At 36.0% G+C, this 27,115-nt stretch overlaps 1 protein-coding gene and 1 pseudogene across 4 annotated transcripts; one reads left to right on the top strand and one right to left on the bottom strand.

Moving 5' to 3' along the window:
- Positions 1-1,230: 1,230 nt before the first annotated feature.
- LOC112517912 lies at positions 1,231-13,874 on the top strand. Of its 4 annotated transcripts, XM_025125327.1 has the most exons (14): positions 1,232-1,804; positions 2,809-2,881; positions 2,957-3,087; positions 3,903-4,280; positions 5,079-5,739; positions 5,854-6,268; positions 7,220-7,671; positions 8,506-10,028; positions 10,553-10,713; positions 10,985-11,145; positions 11,573-11,739; positions 12,063-12,209; positions 12,278-12,645; positions 13,559-13,874. In XM_025125327.1, the coding sequence occupies exons 1-13, from the start codon at positions 1,661-1,663 to the stop codon at positions 12,332-12,334; spliced, it is 4,470 nt and encodes a 1,489-aa protein (XP_024981095.1). In that variant the 5' UTR covers positions 1,232-1,660; the 3' UTR covers positions 12,335-12,645; positions 13,559-13,874. The 4 variants fall into 4 exon arrangements, with proteins under 4 accessions (XP_024981096.1, XP_024981095.1, XP_024981093.1 ...); XM_025125325.1 differs by having other exon boundaries at positions 5,079-6,268; XM_025125326.1 differs by having other exon boundaries at positions 5,079-6,268; positions 12,063-12,645.
- A 908-nt stretch (positions 13,875-14,782) lies between these two features.
- LOC112517803 lies at positions 14,783-25,433 on the bottom strand (annotated as a pseudogene).
- Between the last annotated feature and the right edge of the window lie 1,682 nt (positions 25,434-27,115).

The raw sequence follows: 27,115 nt of genomic DNA, 5'->3' as shown, positions 1-27,115 counted from the left end.
ATTCAATTTTACAAGTAATTTTGTGTAAGTACAACCTATTAAAGCTCCGTTTTTAAATTCGTGTAACTAACTGCAGATAAACATAGTCAAATACAGAATAAACATTCATTTTTAAATATAAAAAATATAAAATACAATTAAGATAATCATTGAGTTCTAATATTATCTCTATAAAAAATTTTATTATTAAATCAAATATAAATTACTTTGTTATAAATTTAAATTAAATATTATAAAGTATTTGAGAAAAACTCTTAAAGACCATTTTTATGCATGATGTACTGTTTATTGATGCATATTACTTAAAATTCAATTTTACAAGTAATTTTGCGTAAGTGCAACTTATTAAAGCTCCGTTTTTAAATTCATGTAACTAACTGCGAATAAACATAATCAAATACATGATAGACATTCATTTTAAATATAAATTTTTTAAAATATAATTAATATAATATTATCTCTATAAAAATCATATTATTAAACTAAATATAAATTATTTTGTTATAAATCTAAATTAAATTATAATAAAGAATTGAATTAAATAAGTTACACCAAAAAACGATAACTATTAAATAGTTAATTTGATACCAATATTGATTTTATTTTTTTTCCAAAATTTTATGTTATCTTCAAATTTATATTTTATTCAAATAACAAAATTATCGTTTTCTCAAAATCACATAAAATTGTATTATATCGATAAAGATAAAAAATAAAAAGTAGACATTAAAATAAAGAATTATCTCGCAGCATTGCGCGAATACCCTTCTAGTTTATAATAAAACACGACCCACTTGGATTATTACAATCTGGTAAAACCTCAGAGGGATGTAGTAGAAAATTTAATCTATTTCAGATCCGAGACAACTTTTATGGTCATGGAGGTTCACTTGTAATAACTCCAACCCATCTACGATTGACCGAGGAATTAATCACTGTACATAAGCTGCCTCGAAAACCCACAACTACCCTTTTTTTGTCGATCTCAGTAATTTTTTTTATTATAAACAATTGCATTAAAAATATTAAAAAATTAAAATTACAAAGGGACGTGCTGTTCACGCGTTTATTGGCGTGTGGTTTTGTACCATCATTCAGTCGGTTGTTGTACCTAAAAGAAAAGAATTTGTTTTCAGAGGGTAGAAACTGTAAATTTTGAAAACAGGTGAAATAATATCTGGTAATAGAAAATTTGCGTACTCCCCAAAGACCAAATACTGTATTACGTTTGAAAACAAAAAAAGATTAAAGAATTAGAGAGAAGAAAAACGCGGCTGGTGTACCCAAACCAGATTGTTCTCCGGTTTTCTGTCGTTTATCCTCCTCATTGATTTGGTCTAAAAGAAGATCGTAAAAAGTTAGCACTTACCCAGCTTCAATTTCAGCGAGTTTTACCCAATTTGATCGGAGATCAGCTAAAGAACTTACAAGATCAGTAATTTCTTTGTCGGTAGTTAAAATTTTATTTCCGATCTTGATGTTTTTGGTGAATTTTGATGGGGTTTCGATTGTTTGAATTGGGTAGATGAGCTTTTCGAGTGTTGTTGTTGTTCGGTGAAGTAAGGTTTCGTTGTTTTTAAGATATATTTTTGTTTCTTGAAAAGGGGAAAAAGATAATTTTATTAGGGAAAAAGGGTGTTTGGATTGGTGGGTTTGTTGGATGATTTCTGTTGGAAGTAGAGATGAGAGGGAGGAGTTGAGAAAGATGGAATCAGAGACTGAACTTGAAGAAGGTGAAGCTTGTTTCCAGAACAATAATGATGATGATTCAGCAATTGATCCTGATATATCTCTTTCATATATTGTAAGTAACTATATATATATATATATATGTATCTTAAGAATTCTCGTATTCTTTAGTTGTGTGTGTTTTTCCATTAATTTTCAACCAATTTGACTTGTTCTTTTATCTCTATAGTGCATCATTCACTTCTGATGATCCTTTAAATGCACACATCTTAGAAACCATTCTATATCTGGGTAGTTTGAACCTGTTTTCTTTATACTTAGCTTTCGGTTCTCGAACTAGTGTTTGTTAATGATAGTATGATACTTTGGTAATTATGGAATTGAATGTGTTGGAGATGATTTTGTTGTTTTTAGCAGAGATTCTGAAATTGGATTTTGCTAACTACCATTTAACTCTTTCTTTCTTGCCTTGCTTGTCCCTTTTAATGGAACACATTGCAAGCCTGGCAAGTATAATCTTTTGATTGACTTATACAATGATGCAGTCCAATGATTTAGATAGAGTTTGGCTTTGTCTAAATCCATAAAGCTTCTTTATGTATTGGGTTTTGAGTATAGGGGGATGTTTAGGGGAAAACCCAAAAAAATGAAAAAGTGGGCAAGTCATTTGGACGATATGCACATGTGCATACAAGTAATTTAAGTTGTTTCTTGGTTTTTATGCACATGTGCATACTGGAAAAATTGCTTACAAATGACTTGTATGCAAATGTGCATACTGTCCAGATGGACGGTTACTCGGATGTTCCTCAGTTTTTCAATTTTTTTTTGCGGTTTTCCTCTGACCTTGATCCTTTGAGTATAACCTGTAATAAATTCTTTATTTGAAATGGGCATAGAGAAAATACTCGAGTTTCTTGTTAAGTTTGGTAACTATGGCGTTGGCATTAAGTTGGTGGCCAGAGTACGGATACACACTTAAAAAGTGAAATATATGGCATTTGCCTGCTTTCTTTGTTTTGTTTGAATAATCTATTATGGAATGTGATGGGTGTCTCCTATTATCATTGCATGTTTGGCTTTGTTTCTCACCTATATTCGTTGTTGTAATGCTTGAAGGATGAGAAAATTCAAGATGTTTTGGGACATTGTCAAAAGGAATTTGAAGGTGGAGTTTCAGCTGAAAATTTGGGTAAGTTAACGGATCATTTGTAAGCCAAAACCACAAGTGTTGGCAGTGTTAATGAGAATTTGTGCTTATATGCAGGGGCGAAGTTTGGGGGATATGGTTCATTTTTGCCCACTTATCAGCGCTCTCCTCTTTGGCCTCATCCAAAGACACCTCCGAAAGTTCTTACGTACAGTGCACCCATTTCTCCAAATAATGCACATGTAGAGGTGGTTCTTTTTGGAAGCTTATTTATTGTTCCATTAGTACCAATGTTATTGATTTTGCTTTTTTGATGGCCAAGGTTCTAATTCTCTAATTCGGAGCTAATAATTTAACCACCCAAGATTATGATAACATACATTTACATTTGTATATGATGTTTTCGGCATGGGGATCTAGTTAGGGAGTCGGTAGTTAAGTTACTAGAACACTATCTTAGACTAGAGGTGTGGAGTTTCCACATCACAAAAAATTGAAAAACTAAGGAACACCCTAATAACCATTCATATGTACAGTATGCACATGTGCATGAAATATTTATGCACATGTGTATACCATCTTATGAGAATGTGCATATTGTACAAATGAATGGTTACCAAGGCGTTCCTCAATTTTCCATTTTTTTGTGGTTTTCCCTTGAACCTAAGTCTCTCTCTCTATATATATTGCTGTTAGTTCCTCATATCTAGTTTCTCAAAAGTTACCATATCAGTCTCTCTCTTTCTATTTGTATTGTTATATCCATTTTTTCAAATTTTAGCATATCCATATTTCTCCCTTTCACACACTTTTCGCTAGCCGGGGGTCTTCATGTAAACCACCGCTCTACTCTTAGTGTAGAGGAAGAAGTCAGGTTTGCGTACATCTTACACCTAACCTCCACCTCCAGGTGGGATATACTGGGGTAGTTTGGTTCGGTTTGGTTTATTTTCTGCAGTGTGAAGGGTATGAATTTGTTTATCTTTGCTACATCAATGATGATTTCTTATGGGTACTCTTTATACTATTCTTCATAAACGTTTCACGTTGTATCACCGTGTAGGTTGATCATCAGAACTCCGTTTCCCAATCAAGTGCATCACAACCAGCAAGACATGGACCAACACCTAGGAGGCCATCTATGAACAGTAAATTGAAACAAGAAGCCCCCACATCGTCTGCTATGCATGGTGACAAATCCACTTCAAACAGCCAGCAAACTGTTAAAGGCTTTGCTAGCGGTTCTGACCAGAAGAGTCTCAAGGTTCGAATCAGAGTTGGGTCTGATAACTTGTCAGATAGAAGAAATGCCGAAATTTACAGTGGACTTGGTCTTGATGTTTCTCCCTCATCTTCGTTGGAAATCAGCCCTGTAGATAGTGATGGGTTTTTTCATGTGCCCCAGGATGGTCCTGACGAATCCCCCACTAGTATTCTTGAGGTTGGTAACTTTTACCAATATTCTTTTCAAATCTTTATCAATTCCGCCTCTCTCTTTTTCACACTTTATAACATCCCAGGCTAACTGTACCACTGTACCAGATATTTCCTGCGTTGTCCACACCTGAACTCACGGTTTTAAAACATGTCTGGTAGGGGAGGTATTCAGTCCCTAATAAGGCAACCTTTGTTCCCTCCCCAATCGATGTAGGATCTACAATCCACCCCCTGGGAGCCCAACGCCCTCACTAGACCAGTCCCGATCCGGTTCCTGGCTTGATACCATTTGTAACATCCCAGGTATTGCCCGCTTTGTCCACACCTAGACTAACGGTTTTAAAACGGGTCTAATAGGGGAGGTATTGGGTACCTAATAAGGCAACCTTTGTTCCCTCCCCAATCGGTGTAGGATCTTACAATCCACCCCCTTGGGAGCCCAACATCCTTACTGGCACACCGGTCTGGTTCCTGGCTCTGATACCATCTATAACATCCCAGGCTAACCGTACCAGATATTGCCCGCTTTGTCGCACACCTGAACTCAAGGTTTTAAAATGCATCTAATAGGGGAGGTATTCAGTCTCTAATAAGGCGACCGTTGTTCCCTTCCCAACCGATGTAGGATCTTACACACTTCTAACAAGCCGCGGGTCTTCACGTAAACAACCCTTTACTCTTTGGGGTAGAGGTCAAGTATGTGTACATCTTACTCTCCCCGGACCCCACCTCATGTTACTGGGTTCGTTTGGTTTGCAAAATGGTGTAAAGTGATAGAATTTTTAAATCGATATTGCAACAGATGATGACATCATTTCCAGTTTGTGGAAGTCGTCTTTTATCTCCTCTTCCCTATGATGTGTTGAATTTGACTGAAAAGAAGTGGGAGGATGGTAGTTGTGGACCTGTGCACAAGGGGAGTCAAGAAAGTACCGTGACAGCTCTTCATGGGTCTGATTTGGGTAAAACTGAACAAAATGTTCTTGGAGAGAAGCCGAAGTCATCTGAGACGAATACTGTTTCTATGGAATCAACAAATGGTATCGATGTTCCCAATGGTACCGGGATTCTAGCGAAGAAGGAAACAAGCGTGGACAATATGGTTTCTGAAGAACTTGTTTCTAATCCTCGGAGGCTCCCTCTTCCATCCAATGACGACTTTTCTGATATAGCAAAAGAGGAGGATCCAGTATTGCCTAGATACGATCAGCGGGTTGAGCAGCTTAATGGGAATGGTGGTTCAGTTGGGGAAGCTAACAACACAACTTGTGATGAAAATAACTCGGGTTTTCCTACGAAAGCGGATTCCGACGTTTCTAGTGGCAGCAAAACTCTTGATAGTGGATTAGTAAAGACTCGAAAGCACAAGGATGGCAAGAAAGCTCCTTTACGTGAAATGGACGGCATGAAATTGGTTTCGGGAAATAAGACATCATCTTCAGGGGGAAAACGGAAATCAAAAGGTCAGGATTTGGATAATGGTTCCCAAAACATCGATATATCAAAAAGTGGTGTAAAGAATGATTCTTTTACATCTAGAGGTAAGAATAATGCTAATGGGTCAAAAATCTATACAGAAAATCTCAAGAAAAATAGTGGGAAGGCAAGAGAGACTTATAAATATTTCTTTGGAGAACTTGATCTCGAACAGGAAGATCCCGATGAAATGGCTTTGGAGAAATCTTCTGGCGGCAGGGTGAAAGAGACTATCGTTAACGAAAAAGGGACATTGGAAAATAACAGTTTATCAAAAGAGAGATTAGTTGTAATGAAAAGTCAAAAACCATCTTCATCGTTGTATCCAAGAGTGGGTTCACACGTTCCTGTAATTGGCAATGGGCTCGGTTCTGATGTAGCCGTGGCTTCAATGGCTCCTGTGGTCAATGAAGATTGGGTCTGCTGTGATAAATGTGAGAAATGGAGGCTTCTTCCACCTGGGGTAAATCCGGGAAGCCTTCCCGAGAAGTGGCTCTGTAGCATGCTCGATTGGCTGTAAGTTATTTTGCGCATGTGCCATGAAGTTTTAAATTTCTGTTAGTGAGAAATGTGGAAGGTTTAACATCCGTTTTTCATGATTTTTATCGTTTTCTGTTTACATATGGAGGTTAAACTGACACTGCTTTAAAATTACAGCAGTAAAAAGGTACTCCCTCTATCCTTAAAATAAATGCCCACGATGAAAATGGCACACAGTTTTAGAAATGTGTGAATTTTTAAATAACTAACTGACGATTTACCCTTAATAATAGAGAGAGTATAAATTTATCCATCTCGTAATTAAGGGTAGAATTGGAAAGTAAGCAGTTACTTCTGAAAGTGGACAATTATTCTAGGACCAACTAAGATAGAAATGTGGACACTTATTTTGGGATGGAGGATGTTATGCATTGGCCCAAGCCCAATCCCACGAGTAGGTTTATATGTTCAAGAATAAATTGGTATTATAAATAGGGGAAAGAGGGGACAGTAGAGTATGCAGAAAAATATTGTGTTTGTTCTTGGGAGAGTCTAGCCTCTCGAAATAGCTAGTGTCCTATCTTTTTTCTTTTTAATCCAAGCATCTGGCTACTCTTTCTTCCCATTTGCTTCTATTTTAATTGTTCGGTAAATCTGGTTCATAAGTTGCAGATTTACTGAACAATTAAAATAAAAGCAAATGGGAAGAAACAACATTCGGATGCTTGGATTAACAAGAAAAAGATAGGACACTTAGCTATTCGAGAGGCTAGACTCTCCCAATAACAAACACAATATTTTTTTGCATACTCTACTCTCCCATCTTTCCCCCATTTATAATACCAATTTATTCTAGAACATATAAACCTCCAAGCCCACGGGCCAGTGCATGAGAGAGGATTGGAGGGAGTACTTTCTTGCCATTGCATATTCCTGACAAGAAACACGAGCTCCTGACAGATTTGAACATATTTAACATGTCTCTAGGCCTGGAATGAATCGGTGTAGCATCAGTGAGGAGGAGACATATAAGGCTATAACTTCCCGTTTTCCGGGTCCTTCTCTTGTTCAAGGTTCTCAGCCGCCCGTTCATCCCGGTGGACCTCAATTAGGAGTGATCTCTCTTGATGCTTCATGTCCTGATGGTAGGAACCGACATTTTGGTTCAGAAATTCCATCTACCAATATCAAGAAGAAGCACGAATCAAAAGATCTAACAAATGAAGTCAAGCAAGAGAGACCCTCATTGTCTTCTAACTCCACAAAGAAGAACCTTGACACCTCGTATAGAAGCCGGAGCTTGAATGGCAGAAACCAGTCTCCTCGCGTTAACGAAGCAGAATTTCAGGATTCTGGCCATTCTAGTGACATGATTGCAGAAAAGGATAGATCGAAGCAAAAAGAGAACAATAAACTATGTGAGAACTTTGTGGATGAAGGTATTTCAATGAAGTTGACATTAATTTATGGGCCGATCGCATGAAAATGCAACATTCCAGTTTGTATTTTGTTTGACGGTCTTTTAAAATCTTTATTTTGGTACTTGAAATGTGACATCTCAAACCTTTAGAGTACTTGGTTTACCTGATAACCTTCAAGTACCATATATGATCAGGTTTTGATGACATGGCGCCAATTTTTTATTTTTTAAATCCCAACTATTCAAAAAAATTCCCCTTAAATCATTTTTTTAAATTTTAGTACTTTTTTAGCGGGTAGACCATGTAATCATTTGAAAAATTTATTAAAAATTTTGATTTTAAAAGAAATAATGATGGATTTTTTATATTAATTGCCATTTAAAAAAACCGATGTCATGTGATCAAAAAGCTTTTCTTATTTAGGTTCTTCATGTTATTAGATGGTACCTAAATGTTTGAGATGTCACATCTTATGTCAGGTTTCGGGGAAAACCGCAAAAAAAATAAAAATAAAAAACTAAGGAACACCCTTGTAGCCATATGGACGGTATGCACATGTGCATACAAATAATTTGTAAGTAATTTGTCCGGTATGCAAATGTGCATAACATGCACACGCGCATAAAAGTCCAAGAAAGAACTTCAGTTACTTGGGTGCACATGTGCAAACCATCCAGATGAATGATCACACTAGTGTTCCTCAGTTTTTCATTTTTTTGGGTTCTCCCGTGAACCTCCCTCGTCACATCTTAAGTACGAAAATGAAGGTTTTGAAAGTACATTACCTAAAATAAGAAGGAAACCAAAGTACATTACATCTTAATGCATTTTCTTGATACAACACTTCCTCAGGTAATCATATTCATCAGTTCAAGATCAGCAATAAAAGAGAGAGAATTCAAGATTTTTCCCGAGATTTCAAGAAAGTTAAGATGGATGGTATTCATGGTACCGATGAAGATTGGACATCTGACCATGGTGGAACTGTCTTTAAGGCAAGTTGTAGCTCAAGTAGTGGTTTACCGGCAGACATTTCAAGAAACGACCGTGGGAAACTTGATCGCCGTCCCAAAGATACAAAATCTGTCTCTAAAGTTTCAGCTCAAGATCAAGAAAACCAAAATCAAACGAGCTCGAATGATGGAACCTTACACACGGGAAAATCCAACAAAAAGGACGTTGCAAAGAAAAGAAAAGCAAATGAATTTGAGGGTACCGGTAAATATGTGAAAGAAGCAAGTGAAACTAACAGTAGGAAGGAAAAGAAATCAAGGGTATTAAAATCTGGGGATGAAGGCACTGATGAAAAACGTAAAAATGTTGAAGATGCTTCGAGGAGACGAGATACGGTTCCTGTGCTTTCTTCCTTGGCTGCCACATCAAGCTCTTCAAAGGTTTCGGGTTCTCATAAAACTAAACCCAATAACCAGGAAGCAAAAGGGTCACCAGTGGAATCGGTTTCTTCTTCTCCTCTAAGGATCTTGAATATCGATAAGTTTACATCATCAAGAAGGAACATTAGAGGCAATGATGACCTTCAAGACGCTTTCGGCCCCAAGAAATGCTCAGATGAGGATGATCAGTACCTGGATGTATCCACAAATAAAGGGAAGGAAAAAATTGTACCTTTTCTCGAATTTGAAACTTCTCATGTTGCTGGGGGTGGTGTTGGTACCTCGGGCCATTGTAATCGGGTAGAGACTTCATCTCATGGCCAGAATGAAGAAAGAACGAAGAGTAATCAGTCACATTCCAATGGGTCGCGTTCAAGAAAACATGGGAAGGGGTCTTCTTTGAGATCAAAGGAAAAAAGTCGGTCTAGAATCGATATTATTGACAAGGGCACTTCCAAGATTTCTGAACCCTTGAACAAAAATGTAGATTACAGACTAAAAGGAGGTAGAAAATCTGATAATCTTGCAAATGGATCTGCTTCTAAGGAGTTACCGTCGGGTGGGAATTCAAAGCATAGGCACCATGACGGTTCAGATGTTAGAATTGATGCAAAGCAACCTATGAAAAGGGATGTTTCTGGACGAGGAAAGTCGCATTCTTTGCCACCCTCTGGAAAAGGTCAAAATGGAAATGAACGTCTTCCTGAAGCTAATCCTGGTTATCAGAAAGAAAGTGGAGGAAACCCCATGTTGCTTGATGCTGCTAGACGCAATGATTCATCAAAGGCATCAAAACCGAATAAGAAAGCTCAGAACCAAAATGGAAAACAGCCTATGAATACAAAACATTCGACACCCAACAGGCATAAGGGCGGAAACACGGATGCCCCCGTTACCCTTGTGAGGGATATATCCAATCAGGCTACTACAAATGCTCTAAGAGAGGCGACAAATCTTAAGCACATGGCCGATCGCATGAAGGTGCTATTATTTTTTTTAAACATATATTTTGCTATCTATTATGTTCCCTGATGTGCCCACCTTAGTTAAAAAAGTTGGCTTTATAGGAAGCTTAGATTGTACAAGTGTCCTAATAGAATACTTTATATAACTTGGTTTTATAGGACCAAACCATAAAATGTCCTAAAAGCGTTACAATAGGTTTATGAAACGCTTTTAGGCGTTTTAACAAGTTTTATAGGACACTTTTAAAACAAAGTGGTCCTATTAGCTATTTTATAGGATACTTCTCACTGTCTTTTTATAGGACACTTTTGAGAAGTGTCCTATAAACCCATCTTTTTTATAGGACACTTTATTTTAAAAGCATCCTGTAAACCTATTTAACACCTTTAGGTAGGACGCTTTTTGGTTTGGTCCTATAAACTTAAGTCCTATAAAGTGTTTTTATGGGATGCTTCTATATTTCAGGTGTCCTATATAATCCATTTTGTTGTAGTGTCTTTGCTGCTGTCTTGCAGTCATAACTTGTCTAATATTTGCAGAATTCTGGATCAAATCTCGAGAGTAGAACTCTTTATATCCAAGCCGCCCTCAAATTTCTTCATGTAGCCTCTTTGTTCGAATCCTGCCATAGCCAGACTGGGAGATATGGTGATATGATTCAATCAATGTCTATATACAGTAGCACAGCAAAACTTTGCGAGTAAGTAATATGTAGGCTCTTTTCGAATTTTCGACCCTTTTTATTGGTCACAAATTTTTCTTGGGAGTGTTAACTGTAGAAGTATCCGTTTGTGCTCTTTATGTATTTTCAAGAAACTACTAAAAGCTAGCATCTTGATTCTTGTCTTCACTCGAATCTTTGATGGGCTATGCTTTTAACGTCTCCTACTGCTTCTATTGATGGTGGATATTTTTTCTTTCTGAAAGTGTTTATTTGGGTTTCTTTCTTTTTATCGGTTACTGGATATTAGGTATTGTGCTCATGAATATGAGAGAACCAAGGAAATGGCTACTGCATCTTTGGCCTATAAATGCATGGAGGTGGCATACTTGAAAGTCATCTATTCTTCACACACCACTGCATCCAAAGATGTGAATGAGTTGCAAACGTCTCTTCAGATTGGCCCTACGGGTGGGTCTTATACTTCTTTGAGATTTTTCATAAAAAGCAGCACACTTTCTTTTACTCCGATAGGTCTTCAGCGTTAAATGTGTGTATTTTGTTGGAATTGCCCTTTTTTTCCTCGAGGGCTCTTTGGAGAGTAATTTCCTAATGGGGTTCCATATGATCTCACATGGTATCAGAGCCAAGGTCTACCACTTTAGGGACTCGACACTCTGGGATAATCTGTACCCGTGTAGCCTCCATTGGAGGGGGCGTGTTGGAGTCCCACATTGGCTAGACTTCGACCCGTTACAATATATGATGGATACTCCTTTAAAAGGGCTCTTTTGGAAAGTAATTTGGGGGTTTTCACATATTTGTACATGTTGAATGATCAATTGTCGGTGATCTTTCTTTTTGACCTAACACTATCCTGTATGTATGAATTTTATAGGTGAGTCTCCTTCGTCCTCTGCCTCTGCTTCTGATCTTGATAACATGAACAATCCAGCAACCATTGACAAGGCTGCCTTAGCTAAGGGTCTTAATGCTCCTCAAATTGCTGGAAATCATGTTATCGCTGCTCGAAACAAACCCAACTTTATGCGGATTCTTAACTTTGTAAGTGCACTCTCGAAAGCCAATAGATAGGGGGAAGTTCATTTGGGAACCGTAAATATTTTGAAAACCATAAGAAACAACCATTCATAATTATTCATGATGAATATATCTAATTATTCATTATTCATGATGAATATACCTAATTATTCATCATGAATATAATGCATTTTCATTATTCATGATGAATATCATGAATATCTATCACAATATTCATCATGAATAATTCATGAATAGTTGGTTCTCAGTATATTTACAATTCTCAAATGAACCTGCCTTCTACTGGATATTCGTGGTTTCTAGCATCTTACTCTGAATCTTTGCAGGCACAGGATGTTAATTCGGCAATGGAAGCCTCAAGGAAAGCACGGAGTTGTTTTGCAGCCTCTAGTGCAAAACAAGAGGCCAGTCTATCTGCAGTTAAAAAGGCTCTTGATTTCAACTTCCATGACGTGGAAGAATTGTTGCGGCTGGTACGTGTCGCCATGGAAGTAATCAATAGATGATACCCATTATAGTTGTAAACTTGAAATCATATCAGATATCGCTTTATGTGGTTTTCTGCATCTGGGCATGCAATAAAGATCGAGCTTATTGAATCAAGTGGAATTCTTAGCCATAAAGACAGAGTCTTTATTGATCTTCTTCAGTCTCTCGGAAAGAAAAGATCTTGGGTTCAAATAAGAGCTGCAACTTGTAAATACTTTCGGATAAAAGTTGATAACGGTGGATCATCAGCACTCCTGGTTCATCGAGAATAGCTTCAACTTCAAGACCAATGTGCAAAGTGTTGAGAAGGGTTGATATGATCAGCTTAATTTATTATCAAGATTGTCGTTTCACGAAATCCCAGAATCAATTTGTTATGATCAGCGTGATTACTGATGTGACTGATTCAACAAGCTTCAGGTAAGCAGATTCTTATACCATTTTTGCTTTGTTTTGCTGTCCTAATTTCTCTGAGAATGGTTGAAATGAAGTTCCTTTCTGAGAACAAAGTTTTATTCTGGTTTGATATAACTATTGCTTCTTTGTGTCTTTATCTTTCACTAAGAGCCTGTTCGTTAACAGCTTAATGGGACTGTTAACTTATTCGGTCAGCTATACATGACTGTTTAGTAGTGGCTTAATGATATAGAAAGTAGCTTATACAGTAAGCTTTTAGGAAAATCAAGTTTTTTTCCCCAAACCTTTCCCTCCCAATTAATAAACACGCTCCTTCCGTCTATGAAAAAACTCTCCAAAACAAAAATCATCTCAGTCTATACTGACAGATTAATCCACACAAACAGCTCTATCCATACAGGAACTTAATGGAGAGCCAACCAAACAACCCCTTTCTTGCAAGCTGAGGTCTTCTCGGAGTCAAATCTCCCCCCAGCGTGTGGAGACCCTATCGTTGGTGGGATATACTAGTTTGGTTTGGTTTATCTGCTTTTTTTTATATACTAAACCTCCCTTGCAAGTCGGGGTCTTTTCTGGAAATAACCTGTCTTTTGGGACAGAGGTCGGGTCTGCGTACATCTGAGTCGCAGACCCTACCTTTGGTGGGATATACTGTTTCGGTTTAGTTTATCTTCTTTGCATCTATATCTTTTACTAAACCTTTCTTGTAAGTTGAGGGTCTTAGGGGAAACAACCTCTGTCTTTTGGGATGGAGATCAGGTTTGCATACATCTTACCCCATACTCTACTTGTGGTGGGATATACTGGGTTGGTTTGGTTTGGTTTGATTTATCTGCTTTGTGGGTTGCATTCTAAATTTTTTATTGGTTGGTTGTTAAGTCTCCACTAATTGGTTCCATGAAATATTTTCTTTCAGGTACATATATTGCATGTCAATTGGCTGTTGATGTTTTTCCTGTATATAATAGATTTCTCAAGTTTAGCCTGCATTCAGCAACAGAAGTGGATGCTCAGCGTTGTGGCGATGAAGGGTAAAATGGTAATGTTGCACCATCGATTTGCTAAGCTTAGCAAAAGAATCTCCCTTTGTCGGGTGCTCTGCACAGTGTAACTAGTCATTTAATCGTTAGTTGGCTTCATAGATTCGAATGTTGATGCTATGTAAATGGGTTCTTTGTTTATATCGATGAGAATTTGCAATAGTTTCCGTTTTTGGAAAATTTCTAGTTGCATTTTCTGTTTTTGTCCTACAAAAAGGTGTCGATATCGATATTGATTGGGAGTGGACTTTTTTTTCTGATTTTGTCGTTATTAAGGGTGTTTTAGTCATTTTACAAATAATCAAACATTTTCTTGAAGCTACATGTCTCATGTTGCAATTTTCATGGTATAATCAAGGAGATGAATGTTAAAGATGGATCCATAATTTTGTAAGCTGGTGCACATAATAAATATTAATTGTAAAAATTATGGTTTCATTAAAAGTGATATATAAGGGGTTTTCTGTAAAATTGAAGGTTTTTTTTTTTGTTGTTTCAAAAAACTCAAGTGATTTAACTGTAAAAATCACTCACTAATTCTTATAAAAATATAGGTTTATAGGACACTTCTTAAAAGAGTCCTATAAGAAATAACTAATAGAACCCTTTATTTTAAAAGCGTCCTGAAAAACTTGTTAAAACGCCTAAAAATGTATTATAAACCTATTATAACACTTTCAAATAAGACGTATAGTTTGGTCATATAAACCTATCTATAAAGTATTTTATTAGGACGTTTAGACAATCTAGACGTCCTATAAAACCAATTTTTTGTAGTGTATTAAAGGTGCACACGCTTTTACTAAAAGCGTACTCACAAAAAGTGGTTGCAGCCTACACGTATAGTCATTGTATGTGGCAAAAAAAAAAAAAAACAGGATAAGTTCGGATTCTTTTAGCTATTTTTTAAATTTTTGGTAACATCATAAGGAAAAACCATTTATGTATCGTTATTATTTGAATCATACTTCTTATAATTAATATTTTTATATCATGTTAATTACTTCGCACCCTGTTCGGAAAATTTTCAAAATGGACCTCTGTTAGGCATAAGATGTATGTAAACCTTATCTCTATCCCTTGGGAGTAGAAAGGTTGTTTCAGTGAAGATCATCTTGCAACTGAAACATCATAACGCTATCGCCAAAAAATGGAACAACCACTGACAAGACGAACATACCTTATCCAAGGTTTCCTCAATCGCTTCATCGCTCAACGTCTCACTTCCGCTCTTCTTGAGGATGTCACAGTACGAAGCCAACAACTCCGCACCATTGCTACCGGCGATATCTTTATTGCAGAGTACCTCAAATGCCTCTTTAATGGCCTAGAGAAGAATAAATAATGGAGTGAATTATCCAATTGATTTAAAGTTAGAAGTGAAAATAGTTCATAAGAGACGGACCTTGTGAAATAGGGCGTGGTTCATGAAACAATCGGTAACGTACGCCATAAGCCTGTCGTAAAGCTCGATTACCCACATAGAAGTACCCTAGTTCTTGTAATTTGCAATTAATATGATGCTTTTGGACGTCTTAACAAGTCTTTTAGGACACTTGTTATACAAAGTGTCGTATTAGCTTTTTTATAGGCACTTTTGAGAAGTGTCCTATGAACACATCTTTTTATATACAAGACACTTGTTTTTATAAGACATCCCTACAAAATAGCTAATACGATGTTTTTAAAAAATGTTATAAAAAACTTGTTACTACGCCCAAAAATATCCTATAAGCTTATTACAACACCTTTAGATAAGATACGTTTAATTGTTTGGTCCTATAAAATAAAGTCCTATAAAGCAATCTATTGGGACACCTAGAAATTGTTGGCATTCTATAAACTCGATTTTGTTGTAGTGTCATGAAAACTAGCACTCACCATATTACGTGCAACATCTTCAGCCTATTGGACCAAGGCCACCCCTTCGATGATAACGTACTAGCATCAAACAATAATCATAAAACATAAGCGATATCATAAAAGTAAGTGATAGAATCCTATGACCAAACTCAGGGACGTTCCAATCTTTTTGGTGGCCATGTTACATCCAAATATTTTGATTACATATACGTAAATGAGACAACATAGATATATGTTAAGCACAAAAATGGAGTAAACCTAAACGTTGACAATCTGAACCTAAACCTGAATTATTAATAATTTGAATGCAAACCCAAATAATTTATGATTTGAACCTAAAAAATTTCGGTTATCGCTTTACACAGTCGATAAAAGACCCTAAACACGTGTAAAATTGCCTATTAAAATCTCACATTTAACATGCTAAGGGACGGCCGGACCAAACTCGTACCTGCTTGAACAAATCAGCAACAAGATCCAATCCTTTAACAATTCTCGAAAAGAGTTTATGCAGCCTCGAGAGATCATCCACCTGGTTTTAAGTGAACAAGAAAACCTAGTTACACATCCTAATAATCAGTTCAAAGTCATCGGTGTTGATTCAAATACCTTATTATCTCGTAGCAGGGAGTGGAACTCGGAACGCTCTATCTCAAGCAATCGACTGCTATGTACATCCAACAACTCATTTAACACATTCTGCAAATGAGAGAAGAAAAACATAAATATAGTTCTACATTTGAAGAAGCTCAAATAAAGAAAGCCTATAAAATGACGACACTTTCACAAATGTAAATAAGCAATATCGGATGAGTTTCTTGAAGCAAAGCCGGATATCAGTTAACGTTTACAGGCATGCACACTATATCTATAGGAATTGATCTTCAAATCACTAAACTTCTTTAATATAAACGATATAATCATGTAAAACAACCCCAACCGTATTACCATATATGACGAATGATTCATTTTGCACATTCTACAAATAGCGAAAAACATATATTGACTAGATTTGAAATGTATAAGTTAGGAAAATCTCAAAAAGGACAGTAACATGGTCCACCTCGAGAACACTACTAATAATGGGGATTTGACCGACAAAAAAATCCGTTGAAAATCCGTCGAAAAAAGTGATTTCTCGCGGATTCTGCTTGTAAAAGTCTCGGCGGAAAAAGGGTAAAACATAGATGTTAGTTAAATTTCTCAAAAGAAAGCTATTTGTTGGGAAATGCTTGTGTAGGCACCAGGCATGCCATGGTGCTACTTTGAGGTCTCCGCTTGGTTGAGGTGCATCGTGCTTCGTTAAGAGATGCACGTTCGTCTCCTTACACACTAGATTGACTCGAGAGAGGTGCAAGTCTTTATAAACGTGTGATTTTGTTTATTGTATTCACAAATGCATTTATTGTATCCAACTAGAATTTAGTATTTAGGTTGGGTTATGTTTTTGTGAGACTACAAAATAACACTGAATCTTCACAAGCAAAACACTGTGAATGTACAAAAAAAATTGAACCTACACAATAAAAAACACTGTGAAGGTTTAGCATCACAAGAAAACACTGTTTTACCTTCACAATGTTTTGTTATGTAAGTTCAGTGTTATTTAGGTGGTCTCACAGATCTTACGAAAACATGTTGGTCTCACATGATCATAGGTTTACTATTTATCTAGGTGTTGATTCTTGAACCAATCAAAAATCACTACACAAACACTTGAAGCGCGAATCAAATAATGGATTTGCTAAATATTGAAAACAACTAATATGTATGGAACCATGAATATAAATGCTATGGTAAGCCATATAGAGTTGTTCGGTTGTGGCTTAATGACTCAGATTATGACTTAATAGAGCACATGGTTTGAGTGACGATGGTACAAATTTTATTAAATCTATAAAATGACAAAGATCCTGGAAAAGCTTAGCACTTCGCCCCAGAAATGGAACTAACTTGAGGGCTGCTGTTGGTCCCGGCGGACGCAGAGTTAAGTCACCCTCCCTTGAACCTGAACTGGTCGAGAGAGATGCATTTACGTCATGATGATTGTTTAACTAGTATATGATATATTTGGAATATTTAGGCCATTGACTTTATAAATGAGATTTTTATTTACATAAACTTCTGACAAGTTTAGTGGCATTTTGGTGTATGGAAGGGGCAGAACAGAAGGTCATGGATTTTAGAAGTAAATATCCAGAAGGTCATTCAACCGACGAACACGAGATGTTTTTGGAAACACGATAATGAAGAATGTAGATATGTCCCTTTTCCTCAATTAGTATTTATTATTTAGTCAATGTTTTGTATTATAATGTATCGTTTGCTTGAACTCCTTAAGATTTACTTATTTGGGCATCATTGATTGTCAAAACTGCCCATACAATTGTTTTTTTTGATTAAACTGGATATCCAACCTGCTATGCGAGCCGACTAATCCCAGGGCGACCACATGTTTTGCAGATAGCCTGGTGTCACCGCATTTAAACCTCCGTGGCCATAAGAGGATTTTTATTTCTCATTGGATTTGAACTTGGGACTTCCTGGTACTTTTGACCTTTGCCCATATATGTTGAAATGCCCTAATTGTTCAATTCTTACTTCTTGATTATTTATAGGTATGTATCTAACTGCAGAGTTCTGATGGAATTCGGTGCATTAGTGCTGGTATGATCGTACCCGAGAATGTATTTATGTTGTATATACATGGAAAAAATTGTTATTCTACACCATGTCAAAGATAGAATAACAATTGAACCAATTTTTTGGATCCTACGTATCTTTAGCTTTTAAGAGGCCAAATTTCGCGAGTTCTCAAAATTTAGATAACACAATATAATCTTCGAAGAAATCTTAGTTCCTATGATGAAGCAAGGGTGTGTTTCTATTCCTTGTCGAATCCCTGTAGATGTTTGGGGGGCGCAATTCTTCAAGGGTGCGCCCCCATACAAGGTTGGCTATATCCTTCTGTTGTTGACGATGAAATAATTTAGTGGAGTTACGAGAATGGGGATATGCAAGGATACGTGGGACGAGACCCAGTAAGTAAGCCAAAAGCCCTCCCGGGTAACCCTCATGTTGGAGGAAAATCGTGAATACATAGATAAACGAAGAATAAAACTTGGATAAAACCGTGAGATCGATTAAGAGCTCGCTTTCCTTGAAGTTGTATTTCGACCCTAATTTGCATGGGTATCTCGAAATCAACTCGATGATAATCTCAAATTTTCAGTAACGATTTTGGCTGAAATCATTTCCTTTTAAACTTAAAGAATCTTAACAACTCCTAAATTAATGCCGAGAATTTCTCCCCATAAATGGAAATGATTGTTGGAATAATTAGTGGGTGATTGAACTTCACAACAATTACAAACTGCTAACAGGAATTAGAAGACTTTAAAGCTTCTGACACTTTAGAGGCAGAAGCCCTTTAATCAAAGTCAGAAGCTCCAAGTCAAAATCTAAGAATCAGAAGCTTCTAAACAAGACTCAAAGGCTTCTAAATTTCACATAGAACATTCATAAACTCATTTGCGCTAAGCCTTCCCTTCATATAATCTGTAGAGGTTTTGGGGTGCTTCCCCGAACCCTGCGAGGGAGGCTCCCCTCGACCACTGGCACCGTCCGGTGATCGATCCCTGGTTCTAGTTTTCTTACACGAGTGAGCATTGTGCACTTCCTATCCCCATGTTCGAGCTTAACTACTAACCGCATATTCTCTTGTAAATCCAATTACATAAAATGAACCGATGATTTCACTAAAATCACCAAAAGCGGGGAAACCCTCACTGTGACACTCTTGATTGTCGCCAACGATCCCCTATCAAACCTAGGGCTCTAGGGTTCTAGGGCTCTGGTAACGTAGTTGTCGGCTCTCTCCTCCTCCTCCTCCTCCTCCCATCCCACCCTCTCTCCAACCTTCTCCCCTCACCGGTATTTTACAAGTCCCTGCACATAACCCGCTACCCTAGTCCTACATCTTCAAGAACTCCTATAGAATGTCATGTCAAATATTCAAGGCTACCATGTGCAACCTTAACTCCTCCCACATCATCTTCACCCTGCTACTCCTCAACCCCTTATCATCAATTCTCTACCATCCTCACTAGTGGCCTTATTTGTCACTTCCGAACGTGTCCAATTGCTAACAAGTCAAATTGGTAAAACTAAAAAAATCAACTAAAACGGGTCAATCGATTTAAAGGTCACTCAAAGCATACACCAAGTGTTCACAATCTCCTAAAAAGCTTTACTCAAAAATTGGATCATTATTTTAATAGTACCTTTTGTAATAATATTTTATACATTAACTATTTATGAAATTAAAAGAAATGGAAAGAACATTGTTGATGTGTCGACCCAACCCGTTTTGGGCCGTTACTCGACCGCCCACTTTGTCACCTATAATGTTACACTACTTGTCCTTGTTTTATAAAATATTTGAGGTATTTGTAACCCATGTAACTCGCTTCGCTAGCACATGCCCTCGCATCAATCTTATGCCTTGTCATATGGTTGCACTTTATCAGTTGACAAAGGGTGATGTGACTTTTGCCCAAATACAAGATGGTCCTGAGTTCATTCCCGCCCCCTCACGTTGGTGTCCTTGGAGGCGGGTTCCGTGTTGGGCCACTAGGGTTTCTGGTAATCAACTTTTCGCCTAAATACGTAACATGCCACACCAGTGACAAGCTAATAGGTAAAATTTGTAATTAAAAAACTATTGTTTTGTTTTTCCCACAGCCAAAACCCACCCTAACGCCGATCGATCAGCATCACGGGCAACCAAATGATGGAGAGAAAAGTAATATCTACGTTAACAAGATTAAGCTTCATAACAATGAAGGTGAACCGAATCCCCAAAAAAAGCACGCATAGCTTCATTATTACGGTGATATCCCCAAAATAAAACCATTAAAATGGAGGCGAATGAAAACCCCAAAATAAATCGAGAAACAAATTTCCCTACACGTCGAAGCGTGTTCTTGCATAACATTCAACAATGTTTATCCATCACCATGAATCTATATTGGGTCTTCATCCTTCTAAGGTAAAATACTTATTTATTCAATCTTCGAGAATCGTCGTTTCCCTAACACATCATTGATAATAACGACGTAGAGATTTGTAATCATTCCATATACGAGACTCCCACAACATGGCCTGGGTTCAAAAACCACAAAAAAAATGAAAAACAGAGAAACACCATGATAACCATTGATTTGTACAGTATGCACATATGCATACAAGTAATTTGTCCGGTTTGCACATATGCATAACATGCACACATGCATAGAAACCAAAAAACAACTTCAATTACTTGTATACATTTATGCATATCATTCAAATGAATGGTTACTAGAATGTTTCTAAGTTTTTCATTTTAGGGATTTTCATGAACCTCCCTCCCCACAACATATAGTACATTATATAGGCTTGTGGCCTGCCTAATATAAATTAAACTCTAACATCCTTGCATCCAAAACTTGCCACTATATGTAGATATCGAAACGGTTTCTACAAATTTATTGTGAATGCATACAAAAATACAAGCTTTTATATATCCCACCCGAAGCTAAGATATGAGGGTAGGATGTACACAAACCGAAAGAAACATCATCAAAACCAAAGTAGAATCCAATGTAGCATAAGGCATTTGGTGCTCATATTTATTTTTTGGATGGACTCACCCAAGATTCTAATTATCTTAATCTATACTTTGTGCATAGAGTAGAAACACTAACCTGCATGAGCTTTGGTGCAGTGCTTGAATGCATGTAGTGAGAAACCCTATGCTTCTCCTCTGTCACGCAATCCTCAGCCTGCTTTCCATAAAAATATTGAAGGTTAAAATTAAACATACGCTATTACAACAAAATTGAGTTTATAGGACGGCTAGATTCACTACAACAAAATTGGGTTTATTAGACGCCTCCAATCTTTAAGTGCCCCAATAGACCGCTTTAGATGACTTAATTCATAAAACCATAAAACGTCGTATCTAAAGATGTTGTAATACGTTTATATGACGTTTTGGGCGTTTTAACAAGTTTTTTAGGACATTTTTAATACAAAATATTGTATTAGCAACTTTATAGGACATATTTGAGAAAATGTCCTGTAAATTCAATTCTTTATAGGACACTTGTTTTTATAGGACAGTTTTTCAAATAGTATCATATAAAGTTGTTAATGAGACGCTTTATATTAAAAGTGTACTAAAAAACTTATTAAAACATCAAAAAACGTCATATAAATTTATTACAACGCCTTTAGATATGACACTTTACTTTTTGGTCCTATAAACTAAGTCTTATAAAGAGATCTATTAAGACGCTTAGAAATTGAGAGCGTCCTATAAACCCGATGTTGTTGTAGTGATTCTAATAGAATACTTTATAGAACTTAGGTTTATAGAACAAAACTGTAAAGCGTCATATCTAAAAACGTCACAATAGGTTTTGCATGACGCTTTTAGGCGTTTTTGGAAGTTTTGTAGAACGCTTTTAATATAAAGTCTCTTATTAGCTATTTTATATGACGCTTTTGAGAAATTTCCTATAAACCCATATTTCTATAGGACACTTCTTATAAACTCATGTTTTATACGACATTTTTCAAATAGTGTCGTATAAAATAGTCAATACGACACTTCATTTTGAAAGTGTCATACAAGACTTGCTAAAACGCCTAAAAGCGTCCGATAAACCGAATGTAACACTTTTAGATATGATGCTTTTTGGTTTGGTCCTATAAACTTAAGTCTTATAAAGTATTTTTTAAGGACGCTTCTACATTTTAAACGGTCTATGAACTCAATTTTGTTGTAGTGACGATCACATAAACATATGATTTGATGATAGTACCAGTAACAATAATAAACAGCAGTAGATTTACCTTCACCATATATTTCGGAAAAGAATACTCTTCCGCGATCCAGATCGATGCTTCTCGAGAATAATAAGCAGCAGAAGCAGCGAGCATGTCCTTTTCGAAGTCATTTACATAGTACTTCATGTCTCCCATCCCAATTTCGACAAATATATCAATAACATTTTTTAACAACGCTCTATCAACCCGTTGTCCTCCTCGTTCTCGATTAATCTGTTTCACAAATATCCTTAGTTTCAACTTTCTTTAGAACATAAAATTGTTGGAGAATCTGGGTTTGTGTTCTTTTTATAGCTTGGATAGATTTATGGATCTTATATGAAAAGACACTTTCCAAATACTATATAAATTTGCACGAAATTAGTATTCCGGATAATCCATAAAATTCATAAAAGAATTAAGGCACAAATTCACATACACACACACACACACACACTCACACATATAGGGTCACGTTCAGGGGAAAACCGTAAAAAAATGAAAAATTGAGGAACACCTTAGTACACCTAATTTGAAAACAATTTGTCCAGTATGCACATGTGCATAAAACCTGAAACAACTCCATATGAACATTTTTAACCGTTAAAAGATAAGGTCTGAGAGCAGTTATATGAGAACCAAAAGTTCTGGTTCTACGGTTCAGAACTCTGGTTGAGCTCTGATTGCTCTACATTCTATGGTCCAGAGTTCTGATTATTCTATCTTTGATCTAGATTTAGTCAAATTTTTACCAATTTCGGGAACAATTTCAAGAAGGTTTCCAACCTTCTTAAATTTGTCCAGATTATCCCGAAACTAGAATTCTCTAGGTCTAGCTTTTCTTAAAATCCATAAAACGCCACTACAACAAAATCAGGTATATAGGACGCTCCCAATTTCTAAGCGTTCTAATATACCTCTTTATAAAACCAAAAAATAAAATGTCCAATCTAAAGGCGTTGTAATAAGTTTACATGACGTATTTTGAAGTCGTAATAAGTTTTTTAGGGCACTTTTAATATAAAAGCGTTCCATTAACAACTTTATATGACACTAATTGAAAAACTGTCCTATAAAAACAAGTGTACTATAAAAAATTGAGTTTAGGACACTTTCTCAAAAGTGTCTTATAAAGTTGCTAATGCGACGCTTAGTATTAAAAATGTCCTAAAAAACTTGCTAAGACGCCCAAAAACGTCATATAAACTTACTACAACGCCTTTAGATATGACACTTTATATTTTAGTTCTATAAATTAAGTCCTATAAAACGGTCTATTGGGACGCTTAGAGATTGAGAGCGTTCTATAAACCCAATTTTGTTGTAGTGCGCTAGGAGAGATGCCCCTTGGACCCCACAAGGGGTGCAGTCCCCATTGACCCCCGCCTTTCGACTATGTAAGGTAAGAGGGCAACCTTTATGGATGTGCACTCCGCACCTCCTAACTCACTTTATTTGCCTTGTCACCTTTATCAATCTCAAGTAAATCACAGTTACACCAAAAATATTTAATGACACTAAAATCACCAACAAAAATGACACGACAGTCAGATACTTACAAGAGCAAGAACAACATATTTAGCTCTACCCTTGAACTCCTCATAAACCTGTATTCAAACAACAAAAGTATCCCGACGAAAATTAGATAACTTCGACCTACGATGAATAATGTATTAAAAAATTTAATGAACGTAGAAGATAAAGAAATTAACAAAACAAACCGTGTCACGGAAACAAGTTATCCCAACTTCATTCAGAGAGGGAAGGGACCTCCTAGGGATGAAATACCGATCAAGATAATTGAAAAACCGAGAAAGCCACCTAACCATGAGTTTATGATTTGTCCATCGTTCCACAAGTTCCCGCAACATAAACTGATCACGCGTCTCTCTTAATGACGGCAATACCTTAAAAGTGACAACAAATACAACAGTATGAGTCGATAATAAAGATATGCGGCCAACTATAAGAGAACCGCGTACGCATCGGAGTAGTTAATCCCAATTATCTCGAAAAATCATTAAGATTAAATTTGGTCAAATGCAATGAAAAATAAGGACCGTAATCATGCAGGAATGTGCATTTCAAGGAAACCTATTCTAAAACAGAAATTGCATGTAATTTGACATCAATTAGCATTCTCTATTTTGTGTATGCATGATATATATATATATATATATATATCTATATCTATGCTTATGTACAGAAAAGAGAAGGGGGGCACCATTGAATTGATGTATTCATGAAATACTTCCTTGTACTTGTCATACACCTGCTGAGCATAATTATGGGGGGCCTTTTGGGTGCACATGTTGTAGATGGTGCTGTAATCAAAAGTTAAGGAAACAATACCAACTTTTAATCTTTGTTTAGTAATAGGATAAGGAGATGAAATCTACTTAAGGTGACACTACAATAAAATTGGCTTTATAGGACGTCTAGATTGTCTAAGCGTCTTAATAGAATACTTTATAGAACTAATGTTTATAGGAACAAACTATAAAATGTCCCATCTAAAAGCGTTACAATAGGTTTATATGACACATTTTGGCGTTTTAACAAGTTTTTTCGGACGTTTTTTTTAATAAAGTGTACTCTATTAGCTCTTTTTCAAATAATGTCGTATAAAATAGTTAACACGACACTTTATTTTAAAAGCGTCCTAAAAACTTGTTGAAACGCATAAAAGCGTCGTATAAACCTATTGTAACGATTTTAGATATGACGGTTTATAGTTTGGTTCTATAAACTTTAAGTTCTATAAATTATTTTATTATGACGTAAACATTCAAGGCGTTCTATAAAACCGATATTGTTGTACGTAGTGTGCCACTATAAAAAATAATGAAATAAATGGATTCAACGGAGTCCAGGATACGTGTATAGCATGATGTATTCTTCACTGTTAAACTGCGGTTCAGGGAGCCCTTCCAGAATTCTGATCAGCTTCGTTATCCCATCCTCCATGAACTCCCATCCTTCGTCGAAATCAATGACAGTCAAATAGGAGAGCGACATCGTTGCACGACTCCTTCAACAAAGTATACTCTGCATACGGTATAATAATCCATCAAGAAACCATATTATGAACAAACCAAATTGAACATCTTAAGCATTCTATAAACCCAATTTTGTTGTCGTGGTTGTAGATCAAGTGTATGTATTAAACAAGTCCAATAAATTTTTTGCAACCTAGCCAAACAAATTTGTGCAAGAAATGGATGTTTATGTTACCACAATGTAGACCTTGTGTACTTCGAGTGCGTTTGGTATACTAGACATGACAGGACAAAGCAAAATAAAACAGAGATAACTGTTCCATGCATGTTTGGCAGGACTTTTATATGGAACAAAGTGGAATACTCCATCCCATGGAACAACGTGGAATAAAATGGAAGACACCTATGTTTCACCAAATACCTTAAATACGCCATCTTTATATTTTATTCATTCTTTAAATTTTATTTATTGTATTTTATGTTTTTTAAACTTTCACTTTACTATTCTCAAAACATTATTTTTATACGGTTTTTATAATTTGGTAATTTGTTAAATATTAATAATAAAAAAGTAATATGGAAAAGGTACAAATAAAAATTGGAAACTACGTAAACATTTTATTTCGGTGTCATTTTAATCGTCTTGATAAAAACTTTTGAATGATATATTTTGTTGTATAAAATATTTATTTTATTATAACTTAATAAATTACATAAATTAATCAAAATATATAAATGATTCATCAGGGGTAAATTAGTCATTTTATTTGTTTTGTCGTATTCATTCCTATCTTATCAAATACTGAACAATTACATGTCCTGCTTCTTGAATGCCTAAAACCAAAATATAGATGCTTGATGTATGCTTCTTAAACTGTTTTAAGACCAAAATTAACTCCCAAAATAGTAACCCATAATTCCGATTGAGGCCTTAACGACGAGTCTACTTCACTTGATCAGTACTTTCATTCGAGCGACTAGATTTGATGTTAACGGCGATTAAAGGTCAACAATCAAAATCAATCGCGATCTATGTATAATCCCACATTTCATACTTAAATTAGTGTAAATGCAGTCCATAAACGTAAAATCATAAATCAATTCTGTTTAAGTCATAAAGATCGATATAGCACACAAGAAACATCTTCTAAGCAAAATTGGATCACATTAAAAACAATCGAGATTAAAACGACAACATAAAAGCTTCCCACAACAATCAAAACCTGCAACATCGGATTTTTTAAGCATGAACACTGACGAATTGCTCGTTGTTTCTATCGAATAAGTAATCGAAGAGTTCAAATCGTCTCGAGAAGTACCTGAATTCGTTATAGATTCGGAAGAACCTTAAAGTATGAAGAGTTGTTGAAAGTAGCAGAAGCACAGAGGAGACTTGTTATGAACAAATTATATGATTAATTTCTATGAACAAAATCAATTATATGAGTAATTTCTATGAACAAATTTCAAATATAGTCCTTAAGATTATGAAAAGTTACAACAATAGTCCCCCGATTTAATTATTAGGATAGCTAGTGCCTCTAATGAAAATTTATTAGCATTTTAGTCCCTCTTATATTGTTGTTAAAAATAATTTATGCCATTTCTTGCACCAAAATGGTATAAAAATAATATAAAGCTGTCGTTTTTAATACCAAATAGAATATTTTAAATATATATTTTTTTCAATTTTATATAAGT

Source organism: Cynara cardunculus (genome assembly GCF_001531365.2).
Source record: "Cynara cardunculus var. scolymus isolate 2C chromosome LG 9, CcrdV1, whole genome shotgun sequence".
In the NCBI taxonomy this organism is placed as follows: Eukaryota; Viridiplantae; Streptophyta; class Magnoliopsida; order Asterales; family Asteraceae; genus Cynara; species Cynara cardunculus.
Note: the sequence above shows the minus strand (reverse complement) of the source record. Positions and strands in the feature narration are given on the sequence as shown.